The sequence below is a fragment of the Carlito syrichta genome, unplaced genomic scaffold, assembly GCF_000164805.1.
Source record: "Carlito syrichta isolate Samal-C Ts95f unplaced genomic scaffold, Tarsius_syrichta-2.0.1 Scaffold314315, whole genome shotgun sequence".
NCBI lineage: Eukaryota > Metazoa > Chordata > Mammalia > Primates > Tarsiidae > Carlito > Carlito syrichta.
The window spans coordinates 45881-66057 of NW_007258411.1; the positions used below are offsets into that span (position 1 = coordinate 45881).

The 20177-nt window shown below is 36.6% G+C and overlaps 1 protein-coding gene across 2 annotated transcripts in view; it reads right to left on the reverse strand.

The window, feature by feature from the left end:
• PPIG (peptidylprolyl isomerase G) overlaps positions 1–20177 on the reverse strand; it is a 45188-nt gene that overhangs the window by 6855 nt on the left and 18156 nt on the right. The window contains exons 4-8 of one of the 2 annotated variants that reach the window (XM_021719217.1): positions 19194–19281; positions 13063–13092; positions 12835–12974; positions 2307–2517; positions 842–1000 (exon numbers count right to left, since the gene is read on the reverse strand). In XM_021719217.1, coding sequence (XP_021574892.1) covers positions 842–1000; positions 2307–2517; positions 12835–12974; positions 13063–13092; positions 19194–19281 — 628 coding nt within the window. Of the gene's footprint in view, positions 1–841; positions 1010–2306; positions 2518–12834; positions 12975–13062; positions 13093–19193; positions 19282–20177 lie in introns of both variants that reach the window. The other variant, XM_008071414.1, reaches the window with a different exon arrangement.

Genomic DNA, 20177 nt, shown 5'->3' on the forward strand with positions numbered 1-20177 from the left:
ATAATTATTAAAATGATTCATAAAGAACCAGTAACACTACTGATATTAATAATGTGGACTTAGCCAGACAAGGTGGCTCATGCTTGTAATTCAAGCATTTTGGGAGGCCAAGGCAGGAGGACAGTTTGAGCACAGGAGTGCAAGACCAGCCTAGACAACATAGGGAGACCTTGTCTCTACTTAAAAATAAATAAATAATTAGCCAGGCATGGTGGCACATGCCTGTAATTCCAGCTACTTGGGAAGCTGAGGTGGCATAATTGCTTTAACCCAGGAGTTTAGGGCTGTGATGAGCTATGATCATACCACTGAACTCCAGCCTGGGTAAGAGAGTAAGACCTCCCACTCCAAAAAAAGTGGATTTATGTAGAAAGATTTCCAAAGAACTTGAACATATATCAATTTTTATTAATACAACACTATAGAGCAGGTAAGGAAAACAATTCTTTCTTATTAGACAAATTGAAACACTAAGGTTCTTACTTATTTAAACATTTCATTTACAGAAATAACACAATAAGACTCTATCTTGTCTTACTGGTTAAACACCATCTTGTTATTGGTTTGGAATGCCACTTATCTCTTCTTTGCATTAGTGCTTATTATTTTTAAAAGTAACTTTACTTTAAAATCTGCTTATAATTTAAGTCAACTTATATTTCTAGTTATGTGGTTAGCCACAAAGAGTTTTGCTAGCAACACCATATAAAAAAGACTTCAATCTTGGGACAAGGTCGCCAATTAAATCTTATCTGAAATAAGTAAAATCTTTTGAAAAAGAAAAAAAATTATATGGTAAGTCGTGTAGGGCACTACAGAAAGCATATACACATTCACATACCACTCTCTTTCTCTTTCTCTCTCTCTGTTTTTCCTTTCCTTTTCATCAGTTTTAGGAGGACTTTTTCTCATTAGGAATCGATTTTCAGGTATAGGAGGGATCTCTTCTGGACGGACAGTAGACTGGGGTTGTGCTTCAAGGTTTTCAGCCTCACTTTCACTGGATGCACTTAACAGACATAAAACAAGTTATATTTGGTTATTATATACCTACCTGAAATTTCCAGTTGTTGGTATGTCTTTCCCTTACAACACAATATATACACCATCCTGTCCCTCCCAAAGATGTGATCACTGGAGAAAATCTTTCTTCATTCCCCTGACAAACCAACAAACTAACCAAAACCCCAAACAAAATGTTTCTGTTATCACATCCTCAAAAAATATCTTCCCATAAAATGGATCCGAAATATAAAACTATGGGTAATGTACTCTTGATAATTTTTTTTTTTTGAGTTGGAGTCTCACTCTGTCACCCTGACTGGAGTGCAGTGGCCGCTCCCGGCCACTGCAGCCTCGACCTGCTGGGCTCCGGCGATCCTTCCACCTCAGCCTTCCGAGTAGCCGGAATTACAGGCATGTGCTACCACACCTGGCTGATTTTTTGATTTATTGTAGAGATGAGGTCTCACTGCCCGGGTGGGTCTCGAACCCGCAGGCTCAGGCAATCCACTCACCTCAGCCTCCCAAAGGCTCAGGATTACAGGCTGAACCACCGAGCCTGGCTCCAGTTTTTTTTTTTTTTTTGAGACAGAGTCTCACACTGTCACCCAGGCTGGAATGCAGCAGCATGATCATGGCTCACCACAGCCTTGAACTCCTGGGCTCAAGTGAACCTCTTTGCCTTAGCCTCCCAAGTACCTGGGACTACAGGCATACACCACCATGCCAGGCTAATTTTTCTATTTTTTGTTGAGACAGGGTCTTGCTTTGTTGCCCAAGCTGGTCTTGAATTCCTGGCCTCACACAATCCTCTCACCTCAGTCTCCCAAAGTGTGGGATTATAGGCGTGAGCAATCATACTTGGCTTGATAAATTTAAAATAGTTTAAAACATTGGTAAAGAAAGTAATTGCTTTTGAGGCAGTAAGCATAAAAACAAATTTTAGTACAAACACATATTATTTTAAACAAGATGGAAAAGAAAGTAAATGTTCACATTATCTGCTTTCCTATAATTTTCACTAATCCCATTATTTTCCCAAAAAATAGATAAATCTATAAAATCCAAAGTATCATTTCACTGGGTAAACAAAAAACTGATAGATTTTGCTTAAAAGGAAATGAATATGCCAAAATTTAATCTATAGATTGTAGAGTATCAAAATAACCTTATGATACTCCATGCTATAAAACATTTCTCACAACTTTAACATTCCCATATAATTGATCTAAATCTCAGTAAATTTATTTATAAACAAAAGGGAATCAAAATACAAAGTTAGCATTATAAAGTGAAATTAAGACCTTTTCTTGCTTTTCTTTCGCTTCTTCTTTTCTTTCTTGTGTTTCCGGGAATTTTTCCTATGTTTCTTTTTTCTTTTTTTGGATTTCTCTTCAGAAGCACTTTCAGAATCAGAAGAATCAGAAGAAGATTGAGAATCGCTTGAGCTATCTGAGTCACTGGATGAGGAAGAGGAAGATGATGACTTATGCCTTTTCTTTTCTTCTTTCTTAACTTTAAGAAAAAGAAAAAGTTCTGGTCAACAATTTTCAGACAAACCTTGTAAAAAAAATTTAAATTCTCTGCAGATTCTCACTAAGTCCAGGATTTAGCACTTAGCTCATCCAGCCACGTGAAATGAAAGGTACAGGAAAGGAGTCAAGTCACGAGATTAGAATTCAGATCTCCAGACTCATTGGTCAAAGCTGTATGTATTAAGCCAGAGAACTTTTGAAAATAGGTAAGTCTGAAGGTCAAACTAATATTGAGAAGTATATGAATACCAAGTTTTTTAAAAGCACAGAATATCATTTACAAGTCCTGGATTCTAATCTTGCAGTTTTTCACTTTTTCTACTAACAACACTGGTGGGGCTGGAAGTAGTGGCTCACGCCTGCAATCTCAGTACCTTGGAATACTGAGATGGGAGGACTGTTTGAGCTCAGGAGCTCAAGACCAACCTGGGCAAAAACAGCGAGATCCCTGTAGCTTCCTACTTAGCAGTCTGAGGTGGAAGGATCACCCAAGCCCAGGAGGTCAAGGCTGTGGTGAGCCATGAGAGTACCACTGCATTACAGCCTGGACAGAATGAGACCTGACTCAAAAGTAAAAAATAAGCAGAAACTTTATTTTGGGCTAAAGAAGTAATAATTTTAAAAAGGGTTTCCACACTCAAAAAAGTTTGAGCAGTTAACATAAATAAATGAAGCTAGAAGGAATTAACACAACAGGAACTAGAGGAAGATCAAACAACAGTGGATTTGAAGAAGCTAATTCAGCCCAAACGTGGAACATTGACATATTGGTGAAAACTAAAATAAACTGAAATACAGCAAACATATTAAAATTAATGAACTCATAGTAATAGTACCAAATAAAATATTAAGCATTAATCTTGCCTTTCCTATATAAACTGTACCACTGGCTAACCAAATAGATGAAGGGAAGTTGTTCCTTATCAGAAGTATTCCAAAAATAAATGAAGAATTATAGAATCAGAATATCATCATTTTGTAACTCCTTAAGAGGTACTGAACACCAATGGCTCAAAGGACAACCTATGTGACGTCTGCTTTCATCAAAAGGAATTACCAAAAAAAGGCAAAACTGGCCGGGCTCAGACTGTAATCCCAGCATTTTGGGAGGCCAAGGCGAGGATATTGTCTGAGCCCGCGGATTTGAGATGAACCTGGGCAACTTGGCAAGACCTTGTCTCTACAATAAATCAAAAATTAGCTGGGAGTGGTAGCGCGCACCTATAGTTTCAGCTACTTAGAAGGCTGAGGCTGGAGCCCAGCAGGTTGACACCAGGGTGGCTGTGAGCAAGGCACTGTACTCCAGCCTGGGTCACGGACTGAGATACCAACTCAAAAAAAAACTGCATATGAGGCGGGGCAGACTGTCTGAGTGCCAGGAGTTTGAAGCTGTGGTGAGTCGTGATCATGCCACTGCACTCCAGCCGGTGCGACAGAATGAGACCCCTATTCAAAACAATTTATAGGAAAGCACTACATCCAAGATAAGTAATAATCCGGCTGACCAAGGACTTGTGGTTCACTGTCAAGACTGCTTATCCAGTACTAATGAGATGTTGCTGCACTAGAGAATAGGAAACAATGTATAAAACCTGAAGAAACCCTAGATAGCAAGCAGCATTCATTTTCCTTTGCAGAATGATACCAGTACAGAAAAAATAGAAAGCCCAAGCTTTAACTTCCCCCAAATCTCCCACTGCATTGTTAGATGGCACAGATTTCAAAGGGAAAGGAGCTGAAGGAAGGGATTTGTTAAACCTACATTTGAAGTCCTGGGCAGACTGCCAAGTGAAGCTGACCAGAATTAATATGACAATAGGTTTCAGAACTATAGTGTTGACTATTACTCACATTTTCTAACTGGACCCTAATTACAAAAATGAAGTGGACCAGAAAAGCACTGTGAAGGCCCTGAAAATGAAATTATTACCAAAACCACAATCTACAAAATAGAATAGAACCTGCATGCTAAACCTAAATAAGGTGACTGTCTGCTAGAATAGAAAATATAATTAGAATTCAGTGTCTCATAACATAATATCCAAAATGTTTAGGATACAATAAAAAAAGAATCATACATACTAACAAGAACCAAGAAAATTACAACTTAAGTATGAAATGACAATTAAAAGACACCATGCTGATTCAGATCAAATGTTGGAATTAACTGGGAAGAATTATAAAGAAATCATCACAAAAATGCTTCAATGGCAACTGCACACATTCTTGAAACAAATGAGAAAACTCAAAAGAGAGGATGTTTTTAAAAGTACTAAATAGTAAATCTCCTGGAACAGTCTGAGCAAGTCGACCAAGCCCAGGCCAAAAAAAAAAAAAAAAGGACTGAATAGAAATTTTAGAACTAAAAAATACAATAGCTGAAATAAAAAAACTCACTAGAAACACTCAATAGCAAAGTGGAAATGACAGAGGAAAGAATCAGTGAACTCAAAGAGAGAGCCAAAGAAATTGCCCAATCTGAATATCAGAAAATACACTGCACAACAACAAAAATGAAGAAAGTCTCACAGACCTGCGGGAAAAAAAAAAATACTAAAAGTAATTAAAGCGAAATAAAACATCATCTAAAGGGGAACGATTTGAATGACAGCGACTTCTCACTTAAACCAGAAGTCAGAAGGAAGTGGCATAACATTTTTCACGTGCTAAAAGAACTGTTAACAATTCAGGATTCTACAGTCAGTGAAAATACCCATATATATGAAGGTGAAATAAAGACATTTTCAGAAAACAAAAATAATCTATTACCAGCAGACCTAATCTTAAAGAAATAACAGTTAAACAAAGTTCTTCAAACAGAAAGAAAATGATAACAGAAAGAGGCTTGGGACTTCAGAAATGGAAGAATAACAGAATGGGTTAAAAATGTGGGACAAAGGAATGAACAATTCATTCGTAAGAAGGCCAGGTGCAGTGACTCATGAAGATTCAACAACAACAACAAACCAGTTCATATAAAAAGAAACATTAAATAGGATTTTGTTGTTTTGAGTCAGGGTTTCTGTCATCTAGGCTGGAGTGCAGGAGTGCAGTGAGTGGCATGATAATGGTTCACTTCAGCCTCGAACTTCTGGGCTCAAGTGATCTCCCACCTCAGCCTCCTGAGTAGATGGGACTACAGGAATGCACCACCACACCCGCTTAATTTTTTGATCTTTGTAGAGATGAGGTCTTGCTATGTTGCCTAGGCTGGTATCAAACTCCTGGTCTCATGCAATTCTGCAGCCTCAGCCTCCCAAAGTGCTGGGTGTGAGTTACTGCACTGGCTCAACCCATAAAGCTCTTAAAGAAATGCTAACATCACACACCTCAGATAAATGCTAATTAAAACCAGCATTAAAAAAAAAGTCTTATAGTATATGGTTTTATAAAGGGTGTATTACAACTTATTTTTCTATATTTTAGTGACCATGTCTACCAAAATTACAAATTCATGGTAATCTGGCAATTCTACTTCTAGGAAATTTATTCTACATGATCAACATTCATTCACATGTGGAACGATGTACAAAATGCTGGAATAGGAACTCATGGGGAGAGACAAGAAAAAATTTTCACTGATTACCCTTTGATGGTTTCTAAAGGGTGCAAAGTTTCAGTTAGCCTGAAAGAATACATTTTCTGAGGTCTATTTGCACAGCATAGTGACAACAATTAATAATAATGTATTGTAAATGTCAAAATTTGTGACAGCATATTTCAAATGTTCTCACCACAAAATGTAAGTATTTGAGGCAATATGTTAAATTGCTTGATTTAAACATTCCACATTGTGTATGTATACCATAACATCCTTTTGTACCCCCTAAATAGATACAATGATAATTTCTCAATTACAGTAAATTGTTTTTAAATTAAAGAGAAATTAAAAATTCCAATCATGGCAACAATTGTTTTCAGCTGATCCTCAAAACAACCCTCCAAAAAACCCTACTTCCTGCCTAACTACTTACACAAAATTGATTTCAAATTATCTTTTACAAGCATGTATGTATCCTTAAGGTAAAACAGTACTAAAAGCAAAAACCATAATGCAAGAATCATAATGGATGAAAAGCAATTATAAAAGGTAACACTTTCAAGTTAAGCCATTTCTGGTTAGTTTATTATTTTCTTTTATTTTTTTGAATTAAGGTCTCAAGCTGTTGCCCAGGCTGGAGTGTAGTATGGCACAATCACTACTAAAGTAGCCTCCAATTCTTTGGCTCAATGGATACTTCTGCTTCAGTATCCTGAGTAGCTGGGACTACAGGCGTGTACCACCATGCCTAGCTAATTATTTTTATTTTTTGTAGAGATGAGGACTCACTAAGTTGCTCAGGCTGGTCTTGAACTCCTAGGCTCAAGCAATCCTCCCACCTAGGCCTCTCAAAGTGCAGGGATTACAGGTGTGAGTCACCACACCTAGCCAGTTTATTATTTTAGATATGTAGTTTGTGTATTATTATGTAGAATTTCTCAGATCTGTTCACTAATTTGTACTGGGGTAGGGGGTGCTGTGGTATCACCTTATCAATTAGTTACTGAACTTACTAGTATGATATTAAAGTTAAAAAATAGATTCCAGAACATTTTATTTGCAAAAACCTAAGGTAAGAAAATGCTGCCTTGTTTTTTGATACCTACAGACTTTTATATTAAGGAAACCTTGTTAGTGAAAGAAATTTCTAAATCACCATCCATGTAAGATTGGAAAAAAAGAATGGAAGTATGACTAAAATGGTCTCTTTAGACAATTTCACTTCATATTACTGGCCTCATTTCCTAAATCGTTTCCAAAGTTACTATCCTACTACTTTCCAGTAAAAGTGCTGAAATTACTTCCAAAATAAGGACACTGAAATGGCACCTTATCACCACAGAAATGAATCTTTAGTGCTCTTTTCATTTGTCTCCTGAGTACAAGTTTCACCAGCTACTTCCTCTATTGTGCTATTCTTGCTATAATGCCAGGCAATGTTTCCTACATTTCTTTTCATATAACAACTGCAATGTTGCCACAACTGACCTCTTGCATTTCTGTGTGCTTGTAATATAGCAATGCCCTCATCTCTTGTTGCATGGCCAAGGACAAACTCCTCTTAAACAACTGCAGCGAACTCTGAAGAACATAGCATGACTCGAGGTCATGTCAAGTTCTGAAAAACCAGGAAGTACCTTAATCAAGGTAGCAGTCTATGTTTATCCTCCACTCTGTCCCTTGACAGCTCTTTGCTGAGCCTCTGCAGGGAATGAGTTTTTATTAGATTCCATTATTCTACCTCTGCATCTGTTGGAAGGTTCTTCTCCTTGAACCAAATAGCCACAAAAAGCATATCTCCTAATCATGCAAATGAAAAGGGAGAAAGGCCCAAGAAGATTGATTGCCCAGACTCACCAAGACCACATACAGGTAGGCCTAGACAATCAGATTCCTTAAGAATTGTTTGTTTTCTCTCAGGAATTTAAAAAAAAAAAAATCCTTACTTTTTAAAAAAAAACTGGGGCGTAAGTCTCTCAAACAAGATTTTAAATATAATGATAAACACCACAGTGTTGTACAAAACTTGACGGTTCCCAATGAAAACTTACAGTAAGAAGGCCATCAAACTTATAAACTAGATGGATGTAAGACACAACATTGCCTAAAACTACACAAGAGGCATGACAAAATCCATTCTGATCAACGCTCTGAATTGTAACTGAAAGACTGTAAGGCAATAGGGGTCCAAGTGTGTAATATCAAACTAAAGATCCTTCTTCTTTCTATATGACAATATAGGTATGAAGGTCTAGTTTTCAGGAACTCCTGGGAAGACATATTAACATAGGGTCAAATCTTCCCAGGCTGTTGAAACTGGTAAGGAAAAAGTATGCTAGCTTAGCATAAGTTTGAGGGACACACAGTAGGATGCCATATCAACTTTCAGCACAATTTTCTGGCCACAAAGGCATGGGCAAAACTAGCATTTATTTCTTCAGGTAACAGTACATTATAAAGATAAAAGTAATAATATATAAAGAGCTACATTCATTTACTTCCCCATCCCTTAAGCAAACATTCAAACACTACCCTTTCAGTACCAAAAATATCTTTACAACAAATGTATTCAAGAGTCTGTGGTTACTGTTTATGATAAGTTTAAAATGTGAGCTTTTTTATTACCTCAATCTTTTTCTGAATATATAAACCACCCAATACCCTTAACTTTTATAAGCAGAGAATAAATCCTAACCCGAGACCTTAAAGACTAAAATATAGGAAAAAGAATGTGTTGTCAAGTAGAGAATAAAAGATGAAGATATTTCTAGATGACATGGGAATAAATAATGCCTTAAATAAAAACACTCTGAAGCTTAAACATCACTAGGTCCAGGGTTGAAAACTTGCAAACATTATTATAGATTGCTTCTTAGTTTTTTTAAATGTATATAAGTGTATTTGTAAAGCATCACTCAAAGATTCTCCATAATATCTCACCCTTTACTAAATCTTCAAGGAAAAAAAGGCATACAGTATACCTATTGTGTGTAAATAGGGATAGAAAGTTAGTCTCATGTAAATAAAAAAGTTAAACAATCCTGTAAGCTACAATATACACCTGCAATGGTTTACCAGGTATTTATTTCACATGACATGGAAGAAAATAAAATTATCAGAGTCTAAATGGAATGCAGAGATAAAAATATTTTTAAAAATAAGCATTTTGCCTTCTCTATGCCCATCTTAGGTCTTCTAAAATTAAAAACAAAAAAGTGCATATTTCTAAATATTATATAGAACAAATCAGTATACCTAAGAGGTGCAAATAAAATATTCTATTAAGGCAATTCTGAAAGAAATGTTAAAGACATTTAAACTTCAATGAGGCAGTAACATAACAGAAAAAGCTCTATGGCCAGGTGAGCAGCTCAAACCTGTAATCCCAGCACATTGGGACGCCAAGGCAAGAAGACTGCTTAAACTGAGGCGTTAAAGATGTGCCCTGGTGACATAGCGAGACCTCGTTGCTACTAAAAATAAATAAATTAGCAGAGCACAGCAGCTTATGCCTCTAGTCTCAGTTACTCAGGGGCCTGAGGCAGAAAGATTGCCTGAACCCAAGAGGTGGAGGCTGCATTGAGCTATGATTGTGCCACACTCCAGTCTGAGCAACAGAATGAGACCCCAACTCAAAAAAAGGGAGGAAGGGCCCTAGATCTCAAACTTGGATTTAAGACTAGTTCCCTGATATGGTAAATAACTTAAACTCTGACTATCTGCATCTGTAAAATGGGCAAATATATAGGATTATTGTATCAGAAAGGATTATAGATGATTCTCACATTTACTAATCCTAAGAAACTAACTAATGATATCATTATTCCCTAGAGTAGTAAGGATAGTCAGTTTAAGATTTTATTGCTTTCTTACAGGTTTGAAGAAAATCTTGCTTCATTACTTTTAGAGTATCAGAGCCAACTTCTGTAATAAATGATATGAGCCTATTTCAAATATAATATAAATAAGAAATACAATATTTACTTAAAATTTCTTGCCATTTCAGATCAATCAAATTAATCAGGTTAGTGTCAAATGGTCTGGTCTAAATAAGTTTCTCAAACATGCAGGATGCTTCTGAATCTAAATAGTGCATGAAAGTGAAATAATTTATTCTCCCAGCCAAGCTCAGTGGCTCAGCCTGTAATCCCGCGCCTTTGGAAGGCTGAGATGAGTGGATTACCTGAGCCCGTGGGTTCGAGACCCGCCTGGGCAGTGAGACCTCATCTCTACAATAAATAAAAAAATCAGCCGGGCATAGTAGCACATGCCTGTAATTCCGGCTACTCGGAAGGCTGAGGTGGAAGGATCACCGGAGCCCAGCAGGCGAGGCTGCGGTGGCCGGGAGCAGCCACTGCACTCCAGTCTGGGCGACTGAGTAAGATTCCAACTCAAAAAAAAAAGAAAAAAAATTTATTCTTCCAAAGTTTCTTAATCTATCTTATTCTCTTCAACTGCCATCCTCCTCCTCCCATTGTCTCTTTCTCTAAAAGAATATTTATTTACCGTGCTATTTAGACAACTAAAGAAAAAAAAAAACCAAAAACCAACAGTGGGATCAAAAAGGCAAATTACTGCAAATTAAAAATGCAAAAGTTAAGAGGGTCCATGGTAAATGAACAAGGTAAGAAATAGGATAAAACAAACTTAAAAACAAAAAAATTGCCAAAAGTACACAATGGGGAAAGGACAGTCTCTAGGACATCTGGATATCCACATGTAGAAAAATAAAATTAGACCCTTATCTTGTAATATATACAAAAATTATCCCAAAATGGATTAAATAATGAAACACAAGACCTGAAACCATAAAACTAGTAGAAGAAAACACACTGAAAATGCCCATAATATTGGTCTGGACAATGATTTTTGGGGTATGACCCCCAAAACACAGGCAACAAAAGTAAAATAGACAAAGGGGACTATATCAAATGAACAGGCTTCTGCAAAGCCAAGGAAACAATTAGTAGGGTGAAAAGACAACCTTTGGAATGGGAGAAAATATCTGCAAACTATACATCTGATAATAGACTAATATCCAAAATATATAAGGAATGCAAGCAATTCATTAGCAAGAAAAAAAAAAAACCCCAACTTAAAAATGATCAGAGGACCTGAATAGACATTTCTCAAAAGACATATAAATGATCAACAGGTATTTGAAAAAACTGCTCAATATTATTAATCATCAGAAAATGCAAATTAAAACTACAATGAGATATGACCTTACTCCTGTAGGAATGGCTATTATCAAAAGACAAAAGATAAGTGGTAGAAAGGCTATTTAAAAAAGGAAACCCTTGTACACTTGTTGGTGGGAATATAAATTAGTACAATCATTATGAAAAATAGTATGGGCCTGGCGCAGCGGCTCATGTCTATAATCCCAGCATTTTGGGAGGCCAAGGTGAGAGGATTGCCTGAGCCCACGTGTTTGAGACCAGCCTGGGCAACTTGGCGAGACCTCATCTCTCAATAAATCAAAAAATTAGCTGGGCATGGTGGCCTGTGCCTGTAGTTCCAGTTACTTGGAAGGCTGAGGTGGAAGGATCGCCTGAGCACAGCAGGTCGAAGCTGTGGTGGCTGTGAGCATTCCACTACATACTAGCCTGGGCAACACAGTGAGACTCTGACTCAAAAAAACCAACAAAAAAAACCAGTATGAAGAGTCTTCAAAAATTAATTCAACAGAGCTACCCTATAATCCAGCAATTGCGCTACCAGGCATATATCTAAAGGAAATTAAATCAGTTTGTCAAAAAGATTTACACTCTCATGGATACTGTCACATTATCCACAGTAGCCAAGACATGGAATCCATGTCAGTTTCTATCAGTGAATAAATGGATTTTTAAAAAGTGGCATATTCTGTATATACAATGGAATAGTACTCTCAGCTTTAAAGAAGGAAGGAAATCCTCCTATCTGCAGCAACATGAATGAAGGTGGCTGACATTATGTTAAGTGAAATAAACCAGGCACAGAATGTCAAATACCACATGATCTTATACACATGTGGAATCTAAAAAGTTGAATCATAAAAGTTGAGAGTAGAATGGTAGTTCCCAGAGGGTGAGGGAGTAGGATGGGAAAATATTCATCAAAGGACACAAAAAAATCAGTTAGATAAGAGGAATAAGTTCAAGAATTCTTATTCTTGAAGTCATCAAGAATACAACATAATGACTAGAGTTAATAACAATGTACTGTGCTCATAAAAATTACTAAGAGATGTTTTAAGTATTCTCATCACAAAAAAATGATGTGAAGTAATGCATTTTAGCTCAATTTAGCCATTCTGCAATGTACATGTACTTCAAAATACCATGCTGTTCACACTAAAACACAAAAAATTTTTTTTTTTTTTTTTTTTAGACAGGGTCTTACTCTGTCACATAGGCTGAGTGCAGGGGTGTGATTGTGACTCATTGCAGCCTTGTTTTCCTGAGCTCAAGTGATCCTCCCATCTCAGCCTCCCAAGCAGGTGAGATCACAGCTGCGTTACCACTACACCAGTTTTTTTTGGGGGTAGAAATAGGGTACTGCAGTGTTGCTCAGGCTGCTCTCAAACTCCTGGTCTCAAGCAATCCTCCTGTCTTAGCCTGCCAAAGTGCTGGGATTATAGGCTTGAGTTAACACGCCTGGCCAAAACCTCTTACTTATATCAGCATTAGTATAAATTTCATGCCAACTATTTAGAATTTCTTTGCTTGTTTTGTATGTGTAATAATCTCAGAAATATGTACTTGTTCTTACCTTTAGATTTAGGAATTAGCTCTCCACAACTGAGTATCCGTACTTCTGCAAATGGTTTGCTAGCTGCATCTGTTTTCTGGTTTTCTATCTCTCTTACAACTTCTTGACCAGAGATCACTTGCCCAAAAACAACATGATGCCTAAAGAGTTAAGTAAAAACGATTAAATAAAAGCTTCTTATTTTAGTATTAATTTAAGTAGGTTTAAAAATAAATAAATAATTGTTACCCATCTAAATGAGGAGTTGGTTTTGTTGTTCTTTTGGAAGTCATCAAATAGAAGAATAAAAACAAAGTCAGAGAAAAACAAAGTTAGCATCTCTAAAAAGGAAAAGAAAATAACTGCATTGAAAACAATGTAAAATAAAAGAAATTATATACTATCTTAACAGAATCATATTACCTTAACCTTAAGAAGAACAGAAATGCAAAATATTTTTTACATAAATTTTCAACTTATTCTGATTATAAAAGTAATACCTACCTGCTCATTGTGGAAAATTTGGATGTAATTAAATTAGACATTTCCATGTTATTTCTATCCATTCATATTTCTTGCATGTAAGCAAGTTCTTACTGAATATTAATGACTGCATAAGTTCTACTATATGGACACATTAAAATTTATCAAATCATCCCACAACTTTATGGACTTAACAACAATGCTTTCAATCATAACATTTTAAACAGTAAAAGCATGAGTCATATTCTGATGGTTCTCAGACATTCTGTTGGACCTAAACAGAAACAGTCATATAGTATTTACAAGTTTTAAAATTAGCTGCCAACATTTAAAACGTCAAATGCTTTCACGTAAAAATCCAGGTTTCGGACCTCTCTGAAAAACTTGGAATGTCATACCTGGCATACAACAATAGTTGGCCAGAGATGAGTATTCCCATCTTCTTTAATACAAGGATTCTTGTCCCAAGAAGCTTTACTTATTTAACTTGCCTTGCCTAGGCCACTGAGCTTATTATCCCTACCATAAGGCAAACTTTATTTTGAAAAAAGAGACGCAAAAAAATTTAAAAAAAGAAAAAAGAGACCCATATTAGGAGTTGGGACAGAACCTAAAATAAGCATCTTTTGGCAAAAAAGGTAATTTAAAAAAATCCTCCATCCAAAGATCAACCTTAAAGCTATGCAGTTAAGAAACGACTACATGAATATATACTAAAGAAATACTAGTACAAGCCAGCATAGTAGCTCACACCTGCAATTCCAGCACTTTGCAAGGCAGAGGTGAGAGGATTGCCTGAGCCCAGGGGATCAAGTTCAGCCCAAGCAATTTGACAAGATCTTGTCTCTACAATAAATCAAAAAATTAGCCAGGTGTGGTGGTGCATGCCTGTAGTTCCAGGTACTTGGAAGGCCGAGGACACTGCACTCCAGCCTGGGCAACAATGTAAGACTTTAACTCAAAAACAAAAACAAAAAAAACCACAAAAAACAACAACAACAAAAACACCAGAAAAAGAAAACCAAAGAAATATTGGAATAGAATAAAGATAAATATTTAATAAAATTAGTTATTCTTAAAAATCCTACCAAAGAAGGCATTAGAAGTTTGAAAGGAGGAACACAAACTGAGGTTTTAACCTCTGGTTAAAACATGCACAATACAACTGAGATTTACTTAACTTTAAAATTAATGACCTACTATTATTGTTGCCTTACTATAATAACACTACACTCACTTGAATTTGCTATAATCACCTAGAAATGTAAAAACTTAAAAGAACAATATATACATATTCATATTATATGCCACATTCACAGTACATACATATAATTTGCATCTAGATACAGTCAGTCCTCACTTCACTGATTATTTTCAAGTTCGCCTGCTCACTAAAACTTATTTGTAACCCCAAAATTAATACTTCCACAGTGGTTCACAGATATTACATTTCTATTACATTACTATTTTACATTTCTACTGGTAATGTACAGGTGTTCTAATTTTTCTACATCCTTGCCAACACACTTGTTTGCTACTCTGTGCAGTACTTCCACAGTGGTTCACAGATATGCACAGAGTAGCAAACAAGTGTGTTGGCAAGGATGTAGAAAAATTAGAACACCTGTACATTACCAGTAGAAATGTAAAATAGTGCAACCACTGTGGAAAACAGTTTGCAAGTTCCTCAAAAAGCTAAACATAGAATTACCTTATGACCCAGCAATTCCACTGCTCCGTATATATACAGAAGAACTGAAAACAGACTCAAATGCTAATGTTCACTGTAGCATTATTCAATGTCAAACCAAACGTTCATTAACAGATGAATGAAAAACAAAATGTAGTATATACATATGGTAGAGTATTATTAAGCCACCAAAAAGAATGAAGTGCTGATGCATGCTACAATATAAATAAACCTTGAAAACATGCCAAGTAAAGCAAGCCAGACACAAAATGATAAATATTGTAGGATTTCACTTAAATAAAATATACAGAATAGGTAAATTCACAGACAGAAAGTAGATTAGAGGTTACTAGGGGATGGGGAGAAGGGGAAATGGTTACAAAGTCTCTGGGAAGATTAAGAGTTTTGGAAATAGTGGTGATGGTTGTACAACATGGTCAATATAATAAATGCAACTGAACCGCACACTTACAAAAGGTTAAAATGGTGAATCTTATATAAGTTACAGTAAAAATTGTTTTTAAAGAGACTGATGTTCTCTAAAAACTGAAGTTGTGCAAGGCACAGTGGCTCATGTTTGTAATCCCAGCACTTTGTAAGGCGGAGGCAAGAGGACTGCCTGAGCACAAAGGTTTGAGACAAGCCTGGACAACCTGGTAAGATCTTGTCTCTACAATAAATCAAAAAATTAGCCGGGTGTGGTGGCACATGCCTGTAGTTCCAGCTACCTGGAAGGCTGAGGCAGAAGGATCACCTGAGCCCAGCAGATTGAGCCTGTGGTGGCTGCGAGCGTGCCACTTGCCACTGTACTCCAGCCTGGGTGACAGAGTGAGACTCCTACTAAAAAAACAAAACAAAACAAAAAACAAGTGAAGTTGTTTCCTTTAAAAAATAGAACACAGAAGTAAAGAAGGATTATCTTGGGAATGGGAAGAGATAAGAAGGAATCAACACTTAGAGGGAATAAGATTCTGATAATATATATGAAGACTACATGAACTTAACCTAGAAGTTTTGGTTAGCACAAGAAGGATTTTATTTCAGCACAGGAAGGAAAAATAAATGATAATACTCTTGTTGTTGAGAATGTGGTGATATTAATTTGCACTTACATATTATTGATGCACAAGCAAACTATTCTTTTGAAAGTCAATATAGCAATATATATGTAAAGACTTAATAACATGAAAATATTTCACTAAGTAAACTTCTAGCAATTTATGTCAAATTTTTTTAAAAATGCATCAAACCATAGGTATAACAATATTCAATAAAGCAGTCTGAAAAACAAGAAGCAAATCAAATGACCAAAAATGAAATTAATAAAGCATAGTACATTCAAACCAGAGATTAACATGTAGTCATTAAGGTGCTAATATTTAGTGATATGCAAAGAGATTTATATTATGTGCCAAAGTTGATTATATAGAGCATATGGCAATATTCTATCAACATTTTTATTGTATAGACAGATGCTCTGGGGATGGATTTTTTCTGTTTTCTATTTCTACAATAAAGGTATAATAATATATGTCATTTTATTTTTTTAAAAAAATCAGAAAGCTGGCCAGGTATGGTGGCTCATGCTTGTAATTCCAGTGCTTTGGGACACCACGGCAGAAAGATTATTTGAGGCCAGGAGTTTTGAGACCAGCCTGGGCAACATAGTGAGACAGTCATCTTTACAAAAAAATTTTAAAAGTAATAAATTAGCCAGTCATGGTCACTCATACTTGTAGTCCTAGCTACTTAGGAAGCTAAGAGGCTGAGGCTGGAGGACTACTTAAACCCAGGAGTTTGAGGCTGCAGTGAGCTATGATCATGCCCCTGCACTCCAGCCTCAGCATCAGAATGAGACTCCATCTCTTAAACAAACAAAAAAGTCAGAAAGACCCACTCATGTGCAGTTGATCGAATAAACTATAAGTCTATATAAACAATAGAGTACTATGAGCTGCAAAAAAATGAGAATGATCTCTGTAAACTATACAGAGTGACTTCAAGGATATACTGTTAAATGAAAAGAAAAAAGTAGCATATATAGTATGCCATCTATTGTGTAAGAAAGAAGGGAGATATATATATATATCTCTGTTTATGTTTGCAAAAACAATACAGAAAGATAAACTGGAAACTAATGAGGATAATTACTAACATGGATAGATGAGAATGGGGTGAAAAAAATGAAGAAATGGGAATGGAGTGGTAAGGTTGTGTGGGAGTGACACTTCAGAGTATTTTTTTTTAATTTTGACTTTTGAATCATTTTAGTATTTCATGAATTAAAAAACAAAACAAAAACCAATCAGAACAAGGTGGGAAGAGAAACCATGAAATATAATCAGAAACAAAGAAACTTAACATATTAAGTGATAATTGCAAAATCACACAAACAAAAACTAATCTAAGTCACTTCTAAATATGTTTTAACTACATATGTTCAGCCTAAAAACAAAACAAACTATAAATAAATGGTGTACTCTATAGTTAGTAGGTTATTTTTCACAATATTAAAGGGTTAAGATTTAGCAAATGAATGGAAATGCTGAAGTTAATAGGAGCCAGATTTCTCACTGTTGAAGAAAGGAGTAACAAATATGAAAAAGGGAAAAACTAGAATCCATGTAGTGCTATCAGATTTAAGTTCCTCAGAGGCCCAGGAACAGTGGTTCACGTTTGTAACCCCAGCACTTTAGGAGGCCGAGGCAGGAGGACTGCTTGACCCTAGGAGTTTGAGACCAGCCTAGGCAACAGAGCAAGACCCCATCTCAATTTTAATAAAAAGGTAAACAAGGCCGGCATGGTGGCTTAAGCCTGTTATCACAGCACTTTGGGAAGTCAAGGCAGGAAGACTGCTTGAGCCCAGGAGTTTGAGACAAGTCTAGGCAACAAAGTAAGACCCTGACACCAAAAAAAATATTTTTTTTTAATTAGCCAGGTATGGTGACACATACCTGTAGTCCCAGCTACTTGGGAGTTTGAGGCAGAAGGATTGCCTGGGCCCAGGAAGTCAAGGCTGCAGTAAGTGAATATGCAGTAAGTGACTTGTGCCACTGCACTCCAGCATGGGGAGTTGAGTAAGACTCTAACTCACTCAAAAAAAAAAAAAGCAAAGAAGAAAAAGTTCCTCAGAGACAAGGACAGCTCAAGGCTACTGAAGAAGAGAGCACTGGTTGGGTGCAGTGGTGCAAGCCTGTAATCCCAGCACCTTGAGAGGCTGAGGCAACTGGATTGCCTGAGGCCACGGGTTCAAGACCAGCCTGGGCAACTTGACAAGACCTCATCTCCATAATAAATTAAAAAATTAACCAGGTGTGATAGCACATGCCTGTAGTTCTGGCTACTTGGAAGGCTGAGGCGGAAGGATTGCCTGAGCCTACCAGGTTGACACTGGGGTGGCTATGAGTATGCCACTGCACTCCAGTCTGGGTGACAGACTGAGACTCCAACTCAAAACAAAACAAACAGCAACAACAAAAATGGGAAAAAAACCAGACACTACTAACAGGAGCACTGATCGTAATTTTTTTAGTCAGAATTAGAAATGCTTAGCAGTATAATGACTTTGGGGTTACAAATAAAATTTAGCAAGTAAATGAATTCACAAATACAGACTCTGTGAATAGTGACAACTGACTGTATTTTATTCTTAAATTAAGTAATATATGGAGAAGTACTCTATGTAAACATCCTCCTTCTCTTAAAATCACCCCTCTAAATTTGGCATTCACAGAAAATTGTTTGAATCAATTATTACTGTGATGATTACAAAATGGTGACTTTTCTAATTCCACCATGTCTTTTAAGTTTATCAGTTGACATTCTACTAAGAAAACAGTTTTCTCTTCTGTCTTGTTTTTTATTCATTTATTTATATTGGTGTGGACTCTGGTTCTTATCCGATTATAAACTGATATTATCATTACTTATTTTGATGTTCAAATTGTCCTAAATTGGCTAGCAGAAACCCCGTAAAGCTGGCTCCTGTGTTCTCTTGACAAGTACCTTATCATTTATAACTTCAGCAGCACAGTTCAACTCATCCACAACAATTTCCCCCGTTCAACGATTCTTTGTTTCCCTCTCCTTCAGCCATTCCCTGCCTCGTGGATTCCTCTCCTGCTTATTAGTAATCAATAGCAGGCAAACAAAGAAATGGCAAACTACAAATAGCATGTTTTAAAATCATCAGATCATAAATACTTACATGAAGAACTGTGAACCATTTGTATCCTTCCCTCTGTTGGCCATTGACAAAAGAAATTCTTTGTTGTGTTTAACAGCAAAACTCTCATCTATAGGGAAGCAAAGTTTTCAGTTACATTATAGGCATAACTTTTAAAAATATTCAGTTTCACTCCTCTTCATACCTAATGTGTTCTTTAGTGCCTGACACAACTTAGATAAGAAAGTTAGAGACTTGTAGTCAGGCTTGGAGGCTCAACCTGTAACCCCAGCACTTTGGGAGGTTGAGGCGAGTGGATTGCCTGAGCCCATAGGTTCGAGACCAGCCCAGGCAACATGGCGAGACCTCATCTCTACAAAAAAAAAAAAATTAGTCGGGTATGGAACCATGTGCCTATAGTTCCGGCTACTTGGAAGGCTGAGGTAGAAGGATCGCCAGACCCCAGCAGGTCAAATCTGGGGTGGCCATGAGTGTGTCACTGCATTCTAGCCTGGGTGACAGAGTGAGACTCCAACTCAAAAAAAAAAAAGTAAGCTAGAGACTTGGATATGACAGAAGAGAAAATCAAATATGAATCAATTTTCCCCTCCATATTTTTGGATTAAAATATTAACTTTCTTTTCCTTTTATCTTTTTGTATTTTTTATAGAGACGAGATCTCATTATGTTGTCCAGGTTAGTCTCGAACTCCTGGGCTCAAGCAGGAGCCTTGGCCTTCCAAAGTACTGGCATTACAGGCACAAGCCGTTGAACCTGATGAGAAGATTATTTTCTATCCTTTGCTTATAAAACCCAAATACTATAAAAGTCCTCTTTCTTTCCATTTATATGTTTTTCCTCCATGATTTTTGGAAAAGATAACAGAACTTTGCTTATTTAAATTAAAAAATGAAACTCTCTTTAAAAAGTGAGAGAGACTGCCGGGCTCGGTGGCTCAGCCTGTAATCCCACGCTTTGGGAGGCTGAGGTGAGTGGATTGCCTGAGCCCACGGGTTTGAGACCCGC